This window comes from Misgurnus anguillicaudatus, chromosome 17 (assembly GCF_027580225.2).
Source record: "Misgurnus anguillicaudatus chromosome 17, ASM2758022v2, whole genome shotgun sequence".
Lineage (NCBI taxonomy): Eukaryota > Metazoa > Chordata > Actinopteri > Cypriniformes > Cobitidae > Misgurnus > Misgurnus anguillicaudatus.
The window spans coordinates 24116883-24138139 of record NC_073353.2 but is presented as its reverse complement, the minus strand read 5'-3'; the positions used below and the strand labels follow the sequence as shown (position 1 = coordinate 24138139).

The 21257-nt window shown below is 37.8% G+C and overlaps 3 protein-coding genes across 5 annotated transcripts in view; 2 read left to right on the top strand and 1 right to left on the bottom strand.

The window, feature by feature from the left end:
* Positions 1–200: 200 nt before the first annotated feature.
* Positions 201–8753, bottom strand: mrasa (muscle RAS oncogene homolog a). Of its 2 annotated transcripts, none has more exons than XM_055215840.2 (6): positions 8472–8753; positions 6493–6699; positions 6181–6334; positions 5913–6012; positions 1922–2001; positions 201–1325 (listed from the first exon to the last, which is right to left on the bottom strand). In XM_055215840.2, the coding sequence occupies exons 2-6, from the start codon at positions 6683–6685 to the stop codon at positions 1226–1228; spliced, it is 627 nt and encodes a 208-aa protein (XP_055071815.1). In that variant the 5' UTR covers positions 6686–6699; positions 8472–8753; the 3' UTR covers positions 201–1225. The 2 variants fall into 2 exon arrangements, with proteins under 2 accessions (XP_055071815.1, XP_055071816.1); XM_055215841.2 differs by lacking the exon at positions 8472–8753 and adding an exon at positions 7439–7587.
* Positions 8754–10159: 1406 nt separating this feature from the next.
* tmem177 (transmembrane protein 177) lies at positions 10160–11659 on the top strand. 2 transcript variants are annotated; one of them, XM_055216142.2, is made up of 2 exons: positions 10160–10257; positions 10552–11659. In XM_055216142.2, the coding sequence occupies exon 2, from the start codon at positions 10583–10585 to the stop codon at positions 11513–11515; it is 933 nt and encodes a 310-aa protein (XP_055072117.2). In that variant the 5' UTR covers positions 10160–10257; positions 10552–10582; the 3' UTR covers positions 11516–11659. The 2 variants fall into 2 exon arrangements, with proteins under 2 accessions (XP_055072117.2, XP_055072118.2); XM_055216143.2 differs by having other exon boundaries at positions 10160–10271.
* Positions 11660–13549: 1890 nt separating this feature from the next.
* Positions 13550–21257, top strand: part of ptpn4a (protein tyrosine phosphatase non-receptor type 4a) — a 50522-nt gene continuing 42814 nt past the window's right edge. The window contains exon 1 of the mRNA XM_055216384.2: positions 13550–13933. The gene's annotated coding sequence lies outside the window, so the exon portion shown is untranslated. The remainder of the gene's footprint in view (positions 13934–21257) is intronic.

The following is a 21257-nucleotide window of genomic DNA, read 5'->3' as shown; positions in this document are numbered from 1 at the left end:
TATAGGGTTGTCCTCTGACACTTTTGTGGAGACTAGGGCTGTACTGTAACAGAGACAGATCTGATTTCTTGGAAAGACATCTTTGTATTACAGATATTTTATTGTGCATCACAAAAGAAAATGCTTATGGCACCTTTAAGTGTGCAACAAATTAATCCAAAACATTAATGTTTTTTTTTTTAACAAAATCACAACATACATAACAAGAAAAGTGCCAAATGCACTTATGTGCCAGTGCAATGAGTCCTTCATTTGTGTTAGTACTGTTTGTGCTTAACAGTAAAGGCCATACTGGAGATATTTCCCATGACACCTAAAGTGTCCTTATCATAAACAAGCTCAACTACAAGTACACTCCTGCTACAGATTCCTTCAAACATGGCAATAAATATTCATGCTGGACACTGCAAACACAATGTCCAGCAAAACCATCATCCATATATTTAGATGTTAGGAAACTTCAGGCACACAGTTTTTGTTGGGCTCTTGCTATACTTACACCCTGAAGTAAGAACCAGCATCTCAAATTGATCACTTATTGAGTGATCTTATCATAATTTTAAATGTGTAAGGTTAACGCTGTCCATGTGCAAAATCTTACACTATGTCCTAACCACTCGCATGATGAAGCGATGATGTATAATAACAACGATGTCATGTGTTTTTTTAAAGAAAGTTAGCGTTCAGAAGCTTACTTAATGTTTGTGGAGATACAACCAAGTTGAGTATTACTTTAACCAAATGAGTACCAATGAAAATGAAGACAGTGGTCATGTGATCCTTCCTGATATAGTTGGAAAATCCAGAACACCTACAAGCAACCAAATATTGTTTGTGCCTGCCATGACTGCGAGAAGTGCAACTTTTATTTGGTTGCGTTCTGCTATTGATGCGTCTTGCTGGGAATCCTCGCCCATAGTGAATGGTCCAAAATCCATTACACATCAAACAAGCACTGACTGGATGTGATTTTGTTCTTCATGTTGATGAGCCTGACACATCGCAGCTGGTTAGGACACAGTGTCTGTAAATTTTTTCTTTCAGCTCCTCATCGGCCCGGGTGAACGCAGGTACGGTACGCCTCCCTGAGACATGAAGAGATTGTCTGACCTCGTGTCAGTGGTTTGGATACTGAAAGTCTGTGGTCCTCCATTAGTGCAGATCTCTTGTCAGTCCGGCAGTTTATAATGCCAAACGCTAATGATGAACTCAACAGGAGAGGTAGTCACAACATTACACAGTGAAGTTTGTGAGAACTCATGGCTCTCTCTCCACGCCATTTCATCTTCTTCTTCTTTTTCAGACTCCGCTCTGGAATGTGTTGTCTAGGAATGTAAAAGCATGAATGAGTTTCAAATCATTTCGGAAGATGGCTTCTAAATAATATATAACATTTAAATTTAACGTAAAATCTGCATCCATAATGACATTCTAGACTTTCTAGCATAACTTTTAAATTTGTGTTCGTAGTGTCATGTGTGTTGCTTGTGTTTTCAAAATATGGTTTGTTGCGTCATGTTAACCATGTGCATCACATGTTTTGTCAAAATAAGTGCCTGCTGCACACGCGTCAAAACCGTTTATGATAAAAGAGACACTCACATTCTCAAAATACATGCAAGACACTCCCTTAACAGTAAACTCTGATTACACATGGCGTCTCTTTTATCATAAACCCTTTAGACGTGTCTGCAGCAGGCGCTTATTTTGACAAGACACGTGATGCACATAGGTTAGCTTGACGCGCCAAACACATATTTTGAAATGACGAACCACACACATGACGGGCTACATACATGTTGTGACAAACTTCGCATCGTGCGCCCTCAAAAAAAAAAGTCACCGGCCGCCACTGCTTCTAATACAAGACAAGTTATGCAAATTAATGGCACATGCATATTTGAGATCATAACTTATTTACCTGATAACTCTGACCAATTCATGAAAGGCTCTGTCCACATTCATCGGGGGATCCTTGGCACTTGTTTCAATGTATATAATCTGAAGTAATACAATGCAAGAAGTCATCTACATAAACTTTCACTATTTTGAGGCGTCAGCTTAATGAAAAATAAGCTTTATAAAAGTTTTATTTCCATATTACACATATTTTCAAGGTTGTTATTTTTTATTTTCTAAAGCAGTATCTGCCACAATGTGTTTTCTTTGTATGGAAAAATGCCTTATTTCAGTGTTCTATTGAAGAAAAAAATTCTAAAGGTCATGGGTTTGATTCCCAGGGAACGCAAATACTGATAAAATGTACACCTCGAATAAAAGTGACTGAGAAAATGCATAATGAAAGGACAAAAGCTTATAAAACCACAAAAAACTTGAAAAAATGTATGAAAGGTAATATAATAAATGAGTTAACACAAAGCTGACTTTAGCCGGTTTTCCATCACACTGATTTTATGCGCAATAAAAATCCTTTAATTCGCCAAAAAAACTTTTACACTCGCCTGAGGTGGTATTGTCACAAATGCGAAAAAGAGTAAATGCGAATAATAGGAGATGGAAACTCCTTTGCTGAATAAATTCTGATGTAGCGAACATTAAAGGATTACTCCACTTTCATAAAATAAAATCCTGATAACTCACCCCCATGTCATTCAAGTTTTTTTATGTCTTTATTTGTTTAGTCGAGAAGAAATTAAAGGCAGGGTGCACAATGTTTGAAAGCCAATGTTGATATTTGAAATCACCTAAACATACACGCCCCTACCCCAATAGAATCTGGACCTTCTTTTAATAGAGCCACCCCACACATACGCAACCCCGACAAGGATGTCAGTTGGTAGACACGCCCCTTACTGCTGATTGGCTACAAGTGTGTTTTGGTAGTCGGCCAGACTCCCTTTTCCAAAGTGTTTTTCAAACATTGTGCACTCCGCATTTAAGTTTTTTGTGGAAAACATTCCAGGATTTTTTCTAATTTTAAGAGACTTTATTGTACCGAGCCCCTAAGGTGACATTGGAGTATAAAAAATCAAACATTTCGTTTCGTGTGCTCACGTGAAACTTTCATCTGCTCACACGAAACCTTCATGTGCAGAATTTTTTTTTACGTTTATTTTTTGCATGCTCACGTGATAGATTCACGTGCACACACGAAACTAAACTTTATTTAATTTTTGCCCCATGTCCCCTTATGGGCTCCGTATTATTGGACCTCTACAGTTTACAGTTTTAATGCGGTTTAAAATTGCCGTTTCAACGCAGCATTCAAAGAGCTCTAAACAATCCCAAACAAGGCATAAGGGTCTTATCTAGCGAAACGATAAGAAAAATTCAAAATAAGCACAACTTCTCGTTTTGCACCAGCCGTGTGACGCGCCAGCGCAACCTTACGCCGGTTTCACACCGCATGCGTGAGCAGCGCGTGAGCAGCGCGTGTTTTTTTCGGCGCCCATATTAACAAGCTAAAGCATGTACACCGCACGCGTGAGCAGCGCGTGCTCGCGTGGCAGGAGCGTCGCTGAAGCAGCAGTGCTGTGATCATTTCGGCGTCGGGTCTATTTTTGCTGCGCTGCTCACGCTCAATTAAAGTGACAGTGCATTGTTTATGCTTTAAATGTTTGTGGATTGACGCGAAAAAGTGTAATTTAACCATAAAATAATAAATGTGACGCCAAGTGTGTTTAAAACAGTCATGACTTTGAGCAATTTAAAAGAAAGCAATGAAATATTTAAAAACACCAGAAGACTGCGCTGTCATTCACTGTCTGCCCAGCACTAAATGTCTCCTCATCTATAATCTTCAGAGAAATAGAGACATACATCTATAAATCTATGCTTAAACTGTTGAAGGGAAACACGATCGACTGCTTTATGCTATCAATCACTGAGTGATTTTTTTATTTTATTGTAAAACTTCAGAGAAACAGATTTAATAATGTGCCATGGGCTTTTTATGTCTATAATTATGTATTGTGTCTATATCTGTCATTACACGGACCAGAACAGCACGAAAACAATGTGGGTTAAACAAATCACAGTTTTATAAATAACAATGACTGTCAAAAAACGTCTTGAAGAGGTTTTGCTCATTAATGCATGTACAATAAAGTAATGTGAAGAGATTTTGATATTTTTATACTGTTATTAAACTGCACAGTATGCGCTGCAAACGCAGCCGGTATGAAAGCACAATGGCCACGCGCAGCAACGCTCTCCTCACGCGCTGCTGATGCTACGCATACGCGCTGCTCACGCATGCGGTGTGAAACCGGCGTTACGTAATTGCGTTAGCAGGTCACGCGTCACATTTGTAAAACGCACACTTGTGGACCATTTTAAACAATAAACACAAGGACATTAATTAGTATCATTCCACATACAACAATGTCAGAATGGTCCTCTTTCTCCACACTTGTAAACACTGGGGCGGTAGTTGCGCTTATGTCATGCGTGACCTTTCGACATGCTTATGAATTGCGTAAGGTCGCGCTGGCGCATCACACGGTTTATGCAAAACGAGAAGTTGTGGTTTATAGTCTACTCATTTTCAATACTAAAATATGTTATTACCTTAACTAAGAATTGTTGATACATCCCTCTATCATCTGTGTGCGTGCACGTAAGCGCTGGAGCGCGCTGCGACGCTTCGATAGCATTTAGCTTAGCCCCATTCATTCAATTGTACCATTTAGAGATAAAGTTAGAAGTCACCAAACACATCAACCTTTTTCCTATTTAAGACGAGTAGTTATACGAGCAAGTTTGGTGGTACAAAATAAAACGTAGCGCTTTTCTAAGCGGATTTAAAAGAGGAACTATATTTTATGGCGTAATAGAACTTTTGGGAGTACTTCGACTCGCCTGAAAAGTCCGCTCCCCTTCTTACTCTCATAATGGGAGAGGGAGGGTGTTACTGCTCCGAGTCGAAGTCGATGGATGGCTTGTCTGAAGCCTGTCTAACAGCCAATCACAGTTTCAGCAACACATGCTCCGTTCTTGCATAAACAATTGGTTTGCTCGCACTAGGTTTTTTTACATAATGCGATCTAATTGGCTGACGCACGCGTTGGCACTAAAAAAGTAGAGAAATGTTCAACTTCTGCCACGAGCAATGGATCCACAATTCAGTTTGGCAACGCATGACATCACACATTAAAAATAAATGAGAAGCATTAACCCTTATGTGTTACGTGTTAATGTACCTTTATGCCTCGTTTGGGATATTTTAGTGATCTTTGAAGCTGCATTTAAACTGTAAACTGTTGAGGTCCAATAAAATCTATTTAATTGAGAAAATTTCCTCAAAAAAACTAATTTCTTCTCGCTGAACAAAGAAAGACATTTATATTTTGGAGGACATGGGGTCAAATTATATAAATTATAAATTATCTTGATTTCTTTTTTATGAAAGTGAAGTAATCCTTTAAACCCACGTGACTGATCATCTAGCTGTATCAGCTGATGTATATGGGGCTCGACGTTGTCACCCTGTCCTTGCTGCTAGTGCCTTCATCAAAAATGTATTTTTCTGTGCACAGCATTTAGTTAGGCAATAACAAACTGCACTGCTTGTAAATTGCCAAATCGTAAGTAAATGCAGTCCTGTCTCCCTTTTCTAAGCATGTCTTGTTTTATTTCTTGTTGGTTACTAGGCTACCAATACCACCGTCATTCGCTCAAACAACTTGATGGAAACGCATCTAATTCGCATGTGTTTGTTTTTCTTTTTTTGCTAATAAAAAATATTAACTTCACGTTTCGATGGAAACCCAGTTTCTGTTAAATCAATTAAATTTGTGTGAAGCACCTTGAACACCTGAAGTCACTACAAAAGTGTCAAGCATCTGTTGAATTAACTGTACTCAATGTAGTTTGTTTACCATGCATGAAAGCTGAACTAAATGTAGTGCTCATGTTTGTGTAATATTAGTTGTGATATCCTACAGACTCACATTGTGTTTGGCAGCCATCTCACAGCCCTGTTCATTTGTCACTTTCCTCAGATGAACCAGGTCAACTTTGTTAGCCACCAAGACTATTGGAAATGACTCACTGGTATAGACATAAAAGAAACTTAAGATTCTGCTAGGACACATTTATATAAAATCTCTCTATATAAAATAAGATATAGAGCCTTTCTGAAGGCATAGTTTAATATCACATTGGTAAATAGTTTTTTGTTGTTGTTGAGTTGTGTATGAGGTACACAGGATTTCTGACCGGTCTTTCACTCGTAGGATGAGCTGGTGAAATCGATCGACATGTTCAAAACTGGCCTTGTCCGTCACAGAGAACACAATTAGGAAACCATCACCGGTCCTCATGTATTGCTCTCGCATGGCACTGAATTCCTCTTGACCCGCTGTGTCTAGAACTGCAATGAACATGAGTTTTAGTATTAAAAATAATGCTAGACAAACCTGATGGAGCTGAGCAGCAAAACAAAAGCTAATAGACCATAAATCCCCAACTTTTTCAACAGGTAAAACCAGGATTTTTTACACTATTGATGAATAAAATAACATAGCGTACCGTCCAAAATAGCCCACTGGCCATCGATCTCTGTGTGTTTCAAGTAGGAGTCTTCGATAGTGGGATCATAATCAGGCACAAAAATCTTCTGGAAAAACTGGATAGTGAGAGCACTCTTTCCCACGCCTCCATCTCCCACAACCACCAATTTATATGTGGGGAGGTTGTCGCTAGGGACCGCACTGGTTGCCATGTTAACAGCTACACCTATGACGAGAGAAAGAGAGAGGCAGGTGATTGCTGATGATAATTTAGGCCTACGTGTTAAGCCGATGACAGATGATGAGCTCTTCTCACATTTTGTGGGAAATAACAAACCTAAAATTGCTGAATCGAAAAGTTGAAATGAGGTATTATGTGGGTTGGGAACAGTTTTGCAGTCCACCGAGAGCTAATTTAAGAGAGGGATGCATTACTAAGGATATGGTCTAGACGCAGCCAATGTGGTTCTTTGTAATTGCTGCTATTTTCTGCAAAACACCAACTTTTCCAAACCTAAGCAAGCATGTTTTATTTGTTTATTATAGTCACATATAACTTAATTCACCCACACTAAGCTTCAGTAAAGACTGAATTGAAAGCAGGTTTCCAGTCCAAAGATAACAGTTAGTATGCTAATGTCATGTTTAGTGTATTCAAACTTTTTGAATACATTGAACATTTTTTTCAAGTCACTTAATTTCATTATGGTTAAAAACATATAATAAAAACTTCCATTATTTATATTAAGACCTACTGAGGTCTATTTTGTGAATGAAAGGTGAATTAAACATTTTTAAAATTATGTATTAATATTTGCAAATAAAACTACCCTACCATTACAACTTTACAAGTAACAAAAGAATACGAACTGGCAGTCCCAGACAATGCCCAAATATTATCCCGTACAGCCACATTAATAAGCATCTGTCCCTTCACTCTGGAAAATGAAAACACTTTCTCTTACCTAAAAATATCCTTTTTCTGACAGAAGGGACTTGTCTTGAGAGCAGCTAGGCTAATGCAGAAATGTTAACTCGGCCTATATGACCAGGGAACTGTGGACCGCTAAGAAGGAAAAGTCTGTCAGTGGGTGACGGCCACCCCTTCCTGCGACCCACAATGTGAGGAAGGAGTAAACTTCCTTCCTAATTCCACCAGGCCTGAGTAAACTGTGAGACACATCTGTCCAGACACACCCCAAAGAAAATCCTCAACGTGACATCTTTAAATGACAACCCAACAGTCCTGCTTTTTTGCAAAGGTTCACCCAAAAAATAAAGTTCTTATGCCATTCCACCCATTACAATTTTTGGTAGTAACCATGTGTTGTAAGCATTGATTACAATTGGCAAAACCATGATTGTTGTAGAACAGCCATGGTTACTTCAAAATAACCATGGTTTTAACATGGTTACTTGTTAATTATTGTAAGGAGCTTGTTGGTCACTATTTGGTATGAAAGACAGCAACAATCTTCAAACAATCTTTTGTAAATCCTGTATCCTATTATTTTCAGTCTGAACTGTGTGACTAATATGAGCAGCAAAGTAGGCTTATATGGACTGAACTACTCTGTTATAGACTACTGGGCTATTCCAAATATTATCTTAGTTGTGGGAAAGTATTTATAAGTCATAACAGGGTAACACTAAGATTATTTCAAAGTACAGTAATAGCAGGTATAACATTTATAAACTGATCCAGTCTTAGCAATAGAAATAAATTAATAAGCAATTAACGCGGTAACGGAAGATGGAATTTCATTGTTTTTCAAAGAAGTTTATTGCGCCCTTGATCAGAAATGACTCGGCGGTTTCTGACGTAATCTGTTACATCACAACATAAGTCATTCAATTCAGAGTTATCTGATTAACTTACATATACGTAGACCAATCCAAGGGGTTAAAATTGGCAGTTATGAAACAGCCATGTCTGAAATAACACATATGACTGCGACTATTATTTAATGAAAACAAAACTTTAAGCAAGAAACTTACCAGGATGATTTGCCAAGTGTGCAATAATCCCAATACCTCATCGACATCCCAGTATCATTTACTTAAGGGTAGTCATGTTCTGAGTAAATACAGGATGTGTCCTTTTAGAGTAAATGAGCAAATAAAGATAAATCCTCCGCCTTTATGAAATTACAATGTAACAATCTTCACATCGCAACTGCTGATACTATGAATAGAATGGTTTCGACGGGGTGGATGTCTTGTTTGTGGTAACTTTTATAATGCATTCAATGTGTTATTTTCCCGGCAGTATTGTACTTGTTACATACAATTTAGAAAATTCTGCAGATATTTTCTTACAAACACGGTCTTATTCAAAACACGCAGTCTCAGATTAAAATGCAAAATATTCCCCACAAATACAAATGGACTGTTCCTCTATGATGAAAGTCTCATCATCACTTTTAAAGGGGCAGCTTAGTTAAAGTTTATTAAATAAATAATTAGCTTTTAATAATTGAAACTGAGCAAGGCAAACGGGAAATCAGAAGTAATTTGATTAGTCTACATGCATCGAATCATCATCACATTATAAGACTTATTTAAACACATGCCTGATGGAAATCTGTTATAAAAAGACAAATACAAATGTATACAAAGTTATATTTTAATGTCTTTCTAATTTTAAGAGGATGAAACTTATGAAAATATATTTTGCTAATTAATAGCGTTAATTTGTTGCATTAACACATTAATACATATTATTATTAAGTTGAAGACAGTCTGTGTACTTTTTGAAGATTGAAGATGTTAAGATTCTTGAAAAAATAGCATTCGCTCTTATTGTGCAAAGTCTTAAGCCCATAACTGATTTTCATGAGCCCAAAGTGCCGTCCTACAGGAGGCGCCGGTGGCTTAAAAATCCCCCGTTGGATGTGTATCTGATTGTATCGAAACTTTTGTACACAAGAATCATACAGGTGAATCTACCATAGTGTAGCAGTCGCTGTAAATGATTAAATACTGTAAAATGTCATATTTATTAGATTGTGGCCGCACTGAGAAAAATAACATGCGTTGAAAAAAATAATTAAATAGTCCTGGCAGAAATCCTTATCAATTTTTAAAAAGTTTATTTTTTAAAGTTTAAAAAAACTGTATGCACAAACAACATGGCAACAACAATATTCGCATTAGAGTAGAAGGATCAGGAAAATAAAACAAAACACAACTTTAAGGGCTTATGTAGGCTAAATGTAAGTTAAGAATATTCTTCTTCTATTATGGTGTAAAGATTTATTGCATCTTTATTTATTTCTCATCAAATTCTTGTCGGTTCAAGGGCAAAATCTGGTCGTTTCTCAAACGCAAGACTGCATCCTCTGGAGGTATGCAGGCTACATACGTCATCAAGCCTGGTTGGTTTCAGTTAATTCAACATTACATTCTCAAGTCCTAAGCATATTACACCACGATTAACTAAGAATAATATTATAGTCAACTTTATAAGTGGTAATATTCTGAAATAAGACAAATGCAACATCCAAAGTATGCAGCCTTCCGTTTGAAAACGGCCTCTATCAATCGGAAGGCTGCAGCCTACGAAGGTCGCGTCAAAAATGCGGTCCAGTTTCAGTATATTAAAACTTATAATGTTCACTATTATTCTTAGTTAATCGTATTGTTGTAATATACGACAATCGGAAGAATGCAGGATTGTCGTAAAACTGTCGTAAAACTGTCGTAACGTGTTCTTACTTTACGGCAGATGTCTTACCATAACAGTCAGCGTGCTGTCCTTGTGAGAATGAACCGATAATAGCAAGTAAGAAAATACATGTATGTTATGCACTTTAATGGTCGGTTGTTTATAACTTTTTTAAACATATATGTTTAGACAAAAGCTCTAAATTAAAAAAAAATACATTTTAGCTTAAAAATGCCTTCGTTTTACTGTACTCTAAGTTAATACTGCAAATATGTATACAAATTAAGACATGATTATCTTTCCTAGACACAGTTTATATATATATATACATATATGTATAAAACTTTATAGACAATGATTTTACATTGATAATAAATATGTCATTTTTCATTTTGCCTTTTGTCTTGTCAGTCTATCTCTGTGCCGAATAAAAGAGAAAAAAATGGCTTCACGTTTTCTGAGATTCTCCGTGCTGATTCAGAAGTATCGGACACCTCTGCTCCTTGTTGGATGTGGTGGCGTCTTTTCTGCCAACATTTTCTATCACGTCTTCCCAGATCACACATACAGAAAAGTGTACCAGGCCTGGCACAAAGGAGAACCAGTCACCCTTTCTGAGAAGCTCAATAATGTCTTTCAAGAGGTACTGAAAGATTATGCTGTCGGCTGCACTGATAACTTCCATGCTTTTGCTGCTTTTGGATTTCATCCGGTAGGAGCAGGTGTGCCATGGCTTCCCTTTGGAGCACAGATTGGTATTCCAGCCAACTTCAACAGCACCACTGAAGATCCGTCAGGCATCACCAACCGCACTATTCTAATCAATGGACAAGAGGTGGAATGGGACAGTGATCAGGGTGCTGCTCTCAAAAATTCATTGGTGTTCTCTCCAGAGGCGCAGAAATTTGCTATAGCGCGAGAAGTAGCCCGGTTGGCGGCCGGTGGTCCAGTGTTACATGCAGCAGTTGCTCCGGCATGTCTTGCAGGGGCTTGTGTATATAGCGTGGCCCTTAAACAGATCTTTGGTCTCCATGCTGGATCCATCATCTCCCGAGCTTGTGTTAATGTAGTTGCTCTTGGTTTGGGAGTCGTCTCGTATATCTTGACCTCTGATGCTCTTAGTCAGTGGATGGACTACAGCTCGGACCGCCGTGCGGCGAGCCTGTCGAGCAATTATGCAAAAGGTGGCGTAGAGTTTTATGATAAAATCTTGACAAGGAACAAAACCCTTCGCACTCTGATGGGACCTAAAGGCCAAGAGTTGTACGCCCCCAGTGGAAATTTGTTTCCTGGTCACCTGCTGAAACTCAGGCACGCCCCATACACATCTCGACGAGATGGGATTTTAAATCTTTTAAAAAATGAGAAACTGTAAATAGATTTTAGTTTTAAAAACATACATGTGAGAGAATGGCTTTTGGTGCCTACCATGTGAAAATTTTGTCTGGTGGAACTTGTTAAATATTTCTCTGATAAAAATATAAATCTGAATAAATCATTTATTAGCTTATTGTGTCAATTTAAGTGCATTTTAAGTGGTTCACAAATAGAATCTGATAACAATAATTGAGATTACTTTCAACATTACAGCATTGCGAGATGCCAGTGATAACTGAAAAGAAGGATTTATTGCTCTGATCAATTTCATTGGTCCTGAGTATAAATTTGAAGTCATAAATGTACTGAATGGAAAATATAAGTGAAAACCGATGTTGTTTCTATTATAGTGTTTCAGTTAAATGTATAAGGAGGAAAATGGCACATTTAAAATTCAATAATGTTTTTTTTGGGGGGAAAGCTGCTTGTGATATATGCCAAAATGGATGCCAAAAAGAGTTTCAAAGTCTTTTAGAAGCACACTTAAATTTTTTCTGCATTGTCAGTTCTCAAATGAATTCTAAAACAAAACTGTTTACATATCTTTAAACTTTTCTCTAATGTTAAGACTTCTCTTGAGAATGCTGCTTGTTGTAAAGGTTAATTCTTAGATCTTATCTCCCCCCGTGCAACAATGAGCCTTGTTCGCCTATCACCTTGTCGCCAGTTCAATGCTTTTCCTTCCTTGGACCATTTTTTGGAACACCCCACAAGAACTGCGGTTTAGGAGATGCTCAGACCCAGTCGTCAATTTGGCCCTTGTCAAAGTCGCTCAGATTCTTATGCTTGCCCAAGGGTTTGTCCTCAAAGTTGATGTGTTAGAAACAGGAAAAATTTAATGGCTAGACGACAGGGCTGTTTGGTTGCAAAAGGGCTACCTACACAATATTTGGCAGGTGGTCATAATGTTATGGCTCATTGGTGTATATTAATCATTAGCACAATCCAGCCACAAGATGTCGCTATTGTCAATATAAACAGTCTGCACTTTTTAATGTGGTATCTATCCCTATTTTTACAGTCTGTGATCTAGCCCCGTTATAAAAACGCTTTGCATCAGAGTGTGGCTTTACAAGATAACAGCAAGTCATCAATGTTAAACCGACTATACCCGCTCTCATTAAATAGGCCTATAAACAGCATGATTGTTTTCATTATCCAGATAGCTTTTAAATACCAAGGTGTATATCAAAGTACCATGGTTTCAAGATCTTACCATCACTGTACCAACACAGAAATAAGTTCTTAAGGGTTATGAGCAGCAGCTGGGTATTTAAAATCTCCTTACTTAAAAAGTAATAGAAAAATAAATAACACCAATTTATAATGTCAATTTATTTTTCACCTGCAGTTAAAGGTGCAGTGTGTAAATTTTAGTAAATCTAGTGGTAAGATTGCAAATTGCAACCAACGTTTCAGTCCACCGTTCACCGAAACCCATAGAGAAGCTACGGTAGCCCCCACGGGACAAGCATGTCATCGTTGGAGACAACTTATTAAAAAAAGTTTGTCCGTTAAGGGCTTCTGTAGAAACAAAATGGCGACTTCCATCTAAGGGGACCCTCTGTGTATGTAGATAAAAATGTCTCATTCTAAGGTAATAAAACATAACAGTTCATTATGAAAGGCCTTTATACACCACTGATAATATAGTTATGTATTTTATATTGCATTTCTGCCAAGAGATCGTTATAAAAGTTACACTGCACCTTTAAAGCCATACACTCAGAAATAAAGGTACAAAAGTTGTAGAAGCTATCTTTTAAAAAGGTCCAAAAAAGGTTCCTTTGAGGTACAAAAGTGACAACTTTATATCTGAGAGTGTACTTTACTCAACCGGGCTAAAACAACTTTTTAGAGTGTAATGAATAAATCGTAAAAAATAGAAAAATTATCATGCAAAAATAAATAAAAATCTCCTTGTTTATAATTTGAATACAGCATGCTACAGTACGTCTAAAGCAAATGCCACGCCTCTCCAGGTTGTGACTCCACCCCCGACCTCTGGTGGCGCTGTTGAGAGATGTCGCGCCATGTTACAATGTAACACTCAGCACTGCTGTTGCTTCTGCTGCTGGTACAATGTAAAAGATCCGTGAACGAGACACAGCTGAGAAAGTGTCCGATTCCGATGAGTCGACTTACGCAGTGGGAAATGCGTTATTATTGTCCTGCGATATCTCTTCCGTCGCCCTAGCGGTCCATTCACTGGATTGTAACGCGTCGTTGGGTTTACAGAACTGAGTTTATGTGTGGATTATTTGAGGCCCCGTTGAATGTGAGTGCCGCTGGGTTGGAGTGGGTCGGTATGAGGCTTCTGCTGGTCTGAGCGGGGGTCTCCGCTCCTCTGCCGTGGGTCTCTTACGAAATAATATTTACTTAAAAAAACTGGACACCTCTGGAGCAGTTTATGACGGTAAGATTGGTCTTATCACTTTGCTATTGCTTTCCACTGTACGAAAAGGCGGTCTTGCTTTGCTCTACACACTAAAACAAAGTTAATTTTGCATTACAAGCAGTTACAAATTATTTACAGTGAGTAATTACACTGCATTGTATTCGTACGTGTCTGTTTGACTGTACAAATATCGCTTTCTCTGTTGTTGAGGACGTTAAAGCCAGCATGGGTTTTCTGGCGCTTCAGATGCTCTGAGGGACAATTTTACAGTAGTGTTTTGATATGAGGTATATGTTATTATTTACGTCCTTTAAGTGTATTACTACTTTGCTCGCTAATAGTTCACATACTAACTTGTTTGGATTGGTGAAAACAAACAGAAATTTTTATACATTTGAAAGGCAAGGACGTGTTTATGTGACCAGTCATTTATCACAGTCATTTTATTTCTGTCATTGGTTGTCTACATGCCAATGACGTCATCGTTTTGTCAGGGATTATGAGGCACGTGACTCAATTGTTGCGACGTCATAGGGACAGGTAAAACACGAGGCAAAATAACCAGTTATTCATACTTAGAATTCTTATAAATTCATGTGGACATTAAATAGATAGGCAGATAATACAATATATAGGTCTTCAGTGATACAATTTTTTGCATTAAACAGATTTTAAACATTAAACAGATGCTGCACAAGACATAATACATTGCAATGCACAACATACAATGCATGCATATACAGTACAGTCTGTACTAAGGACCAATCCCATTTCTCTGTTTTACCCCTACCCCTTAGTTTTGCACAATAACATGAATTGGGCCTATCTCTGAAGGGAACATTATGCCAGGTGGTGTGCAAAAGGATAATATAAAAGTATGTGTTTCGTTTTCTGATTCACTGGGACCTACGTAGGTAATCCTATTGGGCGGGATGAATTTTATACAGGAGCAGTGCTGTTCATATTTAGGGTGTCAGCTGTTAGGGGCGTGAGGCCTGCACCAAGGGCCCTGGCAGGCATTTCTGTGCACCTGAGCCAAGGCCATGCAGAGCTCAATTGGGGGGTTTGAAGAGGGGTTAACAGGAGGCAGGTGTCCAGACAGTTGGAAATGGCAACACCTGCCCATCTCAATATAGAAACCACATTGCCTGACCTAGCACATTGCAGTGCGAGTTCAAACCTTGTGAGCGCAATCCACAGCCAAGTTAAGCACCTCATTGTGTGGAGATTTAAGGGGAATATTAGCCCCATGTATTCCCAGAATGAGCTATTATTTCTTTAAAAGCTGAAGGGCTTTCTTTTACACAGTCTTTCAGGTTGGATTAAGTGACGATCATCTGCAAAAAACCCTTTATGTCAGTAGTTAAAGTATTTTTATATATGGCATGTTATAAAGAACAGAACTTGCTTTAGTTGAGTCTATAAGTCCAGTTTTGAGACATTTCTGTGAGATTGTAGTATATAATGAGCGATTTGGTTGCTGTACTGTTGTTGTGTTTCGGCATTCTTGTTTGACCGCAGTATTCTTCTGTTTATGTTGCCAGTTGCTGTGAACTTCACCGTCTGCACTCCAATTAGTCGTTTTGCATCGCTGCACATTTGCCTAAAGTTGAACTCTGCTCAACCTTGGTCCATCGCCAGTGTTTTTTATTCCCTCGCATGATGGAGTCGCATCACCAGTTCTCATTGAAAATTAATGACTTGCAGTCTTTTCATCACTGCAAAATTGTTGTCAGCGTGAACTCCTGCAGCTATAAAATAACTTAGAAGTAACTTATAAACTTACAGCCACAGTTACACAGTAATGACTCGCTTATACAAACTATAATGAAAAAAGAGCCGTTTTTCAATTTGGTCAATTAATACAAACAAAGATTTAAAGGTCAGGTTCTTTCTGATCCCATTTTTAAACCCTAGTTAGTGTGTAATGTTGCTATAATAGCATAAATCATACATGCAATATGATAAAGCATAAAGTTCACTGTCAGGCGATATATTTTCTTTAACAGAATTTGTCTTTCAAACCCTACAGCGAACGACCGGCTTAGACTACAGCCCTCTACTTCCTGTTTAATGACGTCACTAGAACAGTTTTTGGACTAAACTCCGCCCACAGGAATATGTCAGTCGCCAGCTAAGTTAACGGCAAGCTAAGCTGCCATCGAATCACAACACACTAAACAAGCTACACAATCAGAACTCGATATGTATTTCTGAAAGAGGGACTTCATAGAACAAGGAAGACATCAGCCTGTTTTGAGGACAGTGAAAACAGCGCTATACAGATACGTAAATTCTGTAAAAAATACAGTGTTTTTTTTTTGAAGTGAAACATGAACACATGTTATATTGTGCACTGTAAACACAATCAAAGCTTCAAAACACAGAAATAATGGACCTTTAATGGCAGATTAAAAAACTTTTTACTAAAAGCAATTTTTGGAAGTTACTATGGAATGTCTTTCCAAAATTGCAGATCAGCTGAGCTGTAAGACAACAGATGTCTTTTGACCATCAACCTTATTTTTGTTAATATTTGAAGCAAGCAGGAAATTACCCTCCTGCCTTAACCACCAACATGTTTGATTACAAACCACCACTCTCAATTACCTCGATTGTAGGTAGTTCACTTAGGCACCATAGACCAGGGGTGTCATTTATAATGCGTGCGTACGCACAAAACAAGTGCATATGCCAGGTCCCACGCAAAGGTTGTGATCTCTAAAAAAACAAACTTGATGGGAGAATGTGCCTGCAGGGTGGGATTTCAGGATGATTCATGTAGGTACACTTGCAGGTGATCTGTGATTTATAAAGGAACATTGCTTTGTTTTATAAGTCTTAATATTTTTTTGTGTATGGCATTTTTGGCTTTTGTATGTGCGTAGACTTTGGGTAAGGATCCTAAGCACAGTTTTATAAATGAGACCCCAGGCCTCTCTCATAGACCAGAATTCTGCCATTTTCTATTGCATGGGGGTCTTTTCAGGTCAAACGGAGACGTCCCTAAAGCAACCGATGTTTTAAAGGCTTAACAAGAATAACTTCTGTCTGAGATGGCACAAGGTGGATGACTGGCATTGGTGTCAGGAATAGAAATGTTTTGTCAGCACAGTTGTAGTGACTACTCATGTGGCAATCCAAAACAGATCGCCAGCGCCCTGCCACATATCACATGAGTTCTTGACGAAATCACAGAAGCAAAACACAGCTGTGTGTAGAATCCATCCGTCACAGACGCAGAGTTTCACCAGAACTGTGATGCATTTTATTTTATAAGGGATAGCTTGTTTAATATTTATCCTGCTGTCTGATGCTGTAGTAGTATACTTTTGCATCCTCATCATAGATTTAGTTAATTATAAAGTTCAGTTTAGTTTTTTTCTGTTGTCACCAAACACACACTCAGCCCTGAGAAAATCACTGACGGCATCACATTTTTGTGGCGAGTATACCAAAATTAAAGGGAGAAGGGGGCTCAAGCTCTCCATTTACTGAGATTTAAATCACACTGTGGACAGGAAGACAAAGCATTTATCTCTTAGATTATATTTAACGCTTATTATAGATATAGATGTAAGGGTGAGAGATCACAGATTTTGTCAGAGTAGCATAATTATGTAGCGGTATCTTACCATCTTTTGTTTCTGAAAAGAACTGAGTCAGTAAACTTTACAGCAAAAGACCAGTGTAATACACCTCCAAAATAGTGTATTTTTTTTCTCCAGACTGATCTTTTTTTAAGTTAGTCAGTATACATTAATAATGCAGGACTACAATAAAGTGCTAAGCTGAACTTGCCACTTAAAGATTGTATCATGAAAGACAGACTAATGTGATTTTTAAAGTCATGTCTGCATCAGAATAAAGGATATGTTAGAAACTCTGATGCTACTTCTTCAAAAATATTCCCTGCTGTGTGTCATTGGTTTCTTTTGCATGTCTGCAACTAAACTCAGACAGATAAAAATAGACGGCCTCCTTTTTTTGCTCATTTTTAATGCAAGGTTCGTGACACATCTCAAACAGACAATGAGATGTTTTAAGTATTAATGACTGAAGTTCTTGTGTGTTCAAAGAAAGAGGAAGAAAATCCCACTGTGTTGGTATGTGCTTCGTGTTCCTTTGATTAAACAGTGTGTCCCTCTGTTTGACTTTTTTACTGAACATTTACAATATGGTTATGTCTGTTGCTTTTGACTTACAGGAATCGATCATGCAGTTCAGCTGTAAAAATCTCATTGTTTACTCCCCATCATGCCATTCCACGTCTATTTGACTTCCTTTCTTCAGTTGAAACAAACAAATTTATATGCTTTCCTGCTCTTTATGTGCATGACTCAAAATGGTATAGCTGCAGAAAGCACATATATCCTTCATAGAAATAATCTAAACCACTCCAGTGGGTTAATATTTAGGTTGTCATGTATTTGTTTTGATATCAAATTCATGAATAACCTCAAAATCTGAATCTTTTTCTCACAAAAATCTATCATTTCACTTTAAACAGCCTTTATTAACATTTAACCAATGCTGTTCTCCATGTTTGTTTGCTCACTTTCCTGTTAGTACATTTATAGCTTATAGTTTGTGCTACATTATATCATTTACTGTCTTGCATAGATTCGTTTCTGTGTGCTTTTTTTAATGGATACCGTAATTTTAGTGCATTGCTATGCAATGGCTAGTCATATATCTCCTCAAAAAGCTGCATGATTAAAAAATGCGAACTTCAGCCAACTAGCACTGAAATCACCATCCAAAGCCACGCCTCCTCCAAAACACATGAACATGCACAGACCAGAAGCCCATTCATGTCTCATTCAACAGCAGTGGCGGCCGGTGACTTCTTTTTTCGAGGGCCCTCGCCGCTCGATGCGAAGTTCATCACAAAATGTATGAAGCCCATCATGTGTGTGTTTTGTCATTTTAAAATATGTGTTCTGCGGATCGAGTGAACCTATGTGCATCACGTGTTTTGTCAAAATAAGTGCCTTCAGACACGTCTAAAGGGTTTATGATAAAAAAAGACGTTCGTGTTTGCCAGATACTCGTATAATCTCATGCCTAATCAGAGTTTACTGGATAGTCTTGCGGGTATTTTGTGAATGTGTGGTCTCTTTTTATCATAAACGGTTTTGACGCGTGTGCAGCAGGCACTTATTTTGACACAACACGTGATGGACATGGTTCACTTGATGCAACAAACACATATTTTGAAAACACGAGCAACACACATGGCACTCCAAACACATATTTTGAATTTGCGCCCCTCGAAAGAGCAGTCACCAGCTGCCACTGTTCAACCGTGAGAAAAATTTGCAGTACAAAGTGAATTACATTACAAAAAAAAAAACGAATCGGAATTAGATACAGCACGTTTTCGTTTGTGTAACATTAGATGTAGTATTTTGCTTGTAATTTTGAAAACATAAACATAAGTTAATTCGTAAGGTTACACAAACGACATAAGCAACACAATGTTTCATCAAAATAAACTAAATCATACCGCGTACCAACCTAACCAAAAGAAACACTGCAACCACCCTTTCAGACCCTTTTCCCTCGCAGCCGTTTCCATCTTGAACAGCAGCAATAAAGTTACTGATGTTAATTTGTTTTTTCCCCTAAAACGCAATAAACGCCACTTCTCCTTTTCTGCAGAATGCAATAAATCCAACAAAGCAATATGACAAAGTAAGTCTTTTGATTAAAGCCATTCATGTTTAATTAGTGTATACCACTAGTCAACTTAATGAATATAACATGGCAAAGATGAATGCACATTTATATATTGATTTGATAGATTTATAGCTTGTCAGGGATTAATTGCATTTTGTGAAAAAAATAATCAGTTTTTATAATAAATCTTTGAAAATCAAATGGATTAAAATTTTTGTGTTTTTATAACCTAAAGATGCAATGTGAAAGTTTGTAACAGAAAATAGTGGTTTTCATCTCTTCACTTTCTTGGTATAGAAAACACGTTTTTACCGAAATTAGTCAAAATGGATTTATTGCGTTTTGGAACCAAACTCTTCACTTTCAACCAGCATAACTAAAAATGTTTCTGGATTAAATCAGATATCCTGCCTTTAAGTTATATTTGGTGTTCTTCACACAAGCAGAATGAGTAATGTGCTAAATGTAATACTTTGTTCAGTTCGCCAACCGAGTCTGTGGCAATGCAACTAAAAATATCTGCATTTAAAGGAAACAATGTATGCTATATGAAATGACAAAACAAAGTATATTCCAAATTAAGAAGAACGAACCACAACATTTCATGTAGCCACCATGGCTTGTTTTCAATAGAAAATTGAGAAAATCGTTCTCTATATGTGCAGTTATTGAGTGGGTTGAATTAAGTGTTGTTTTATTGCCCCTTTAAATGAGATGGTAGATGTGATGTTTTACAATTAAAGTTGTAAAGCCTTGATTCCTAAGTGACTGATTTTAATTACAAGGCTGTGAATGGAAATCATAAAAGTACTGTTTGGAGTTTTTCTACTTAGTTAGTTTATTTGAATGTTGGCAAACTGATTACAGATGCTATCTGTGTGCTAAACTGCAGATGAGACTCATAACAGTAAGGACACACTCACATTATCCCAACCAAACCGCGGCCGAACGTGTTTGACCCCCAAAGCTTGGTTTGTTTGACTAGTGTGATCGCTCTGTACTGTGCCCGGGTGTGGTTTGGTAAATCTTAAGTCTTAAGACATGCATTAACAATGGATGCATGAACAAACTCTCATCACATAAATAAAACTGAACAACTTGACTTGCTGTGTTAATTATAAATCTGTGATAGCTGATATTTTTATCACTGCATGAATTGAAATGGATCTTGTGGTAAGGTAAAATAAAAATTGTGCTTTCCCTTAAAATCTCCTGTTTGAGTTGTTTTTTTAGTTTCCCCGTCCCCATTTAAACTGTTTTTGAAGCAGAGTGGTTGGAAAATCACTCGTTTTCTCTCTTTTTACGTCCTCCATTAGTTGCATTTGTGGTTACTGTGCCAAATGTAGCCAGAGGCTGCAAAAAATGTTAAGCTTTGTCAGAGATTGGCTGGGTCGTGCCGTGCGTGTAAGATCTGGTTACAAACTCCTGTGGACATAGTTGTACTTACCTGAGTCAGAAGATACGTCCGCTTCCCCACCCTCCAGAAAACACCCTCATTGTACAGTACAGTACAGTTTATGTGGGCTGCTGTTGGCCATCCGCTACAGAGGAAAGGTCTATGTTTGTTCTCCCGAACTGGGAATTAAACAAACTGCAACCAGGCCAACTTGCAAAATGCAGTAGCTATTATTAGCTTATGTTGGCTATTCTATGTTTTTTT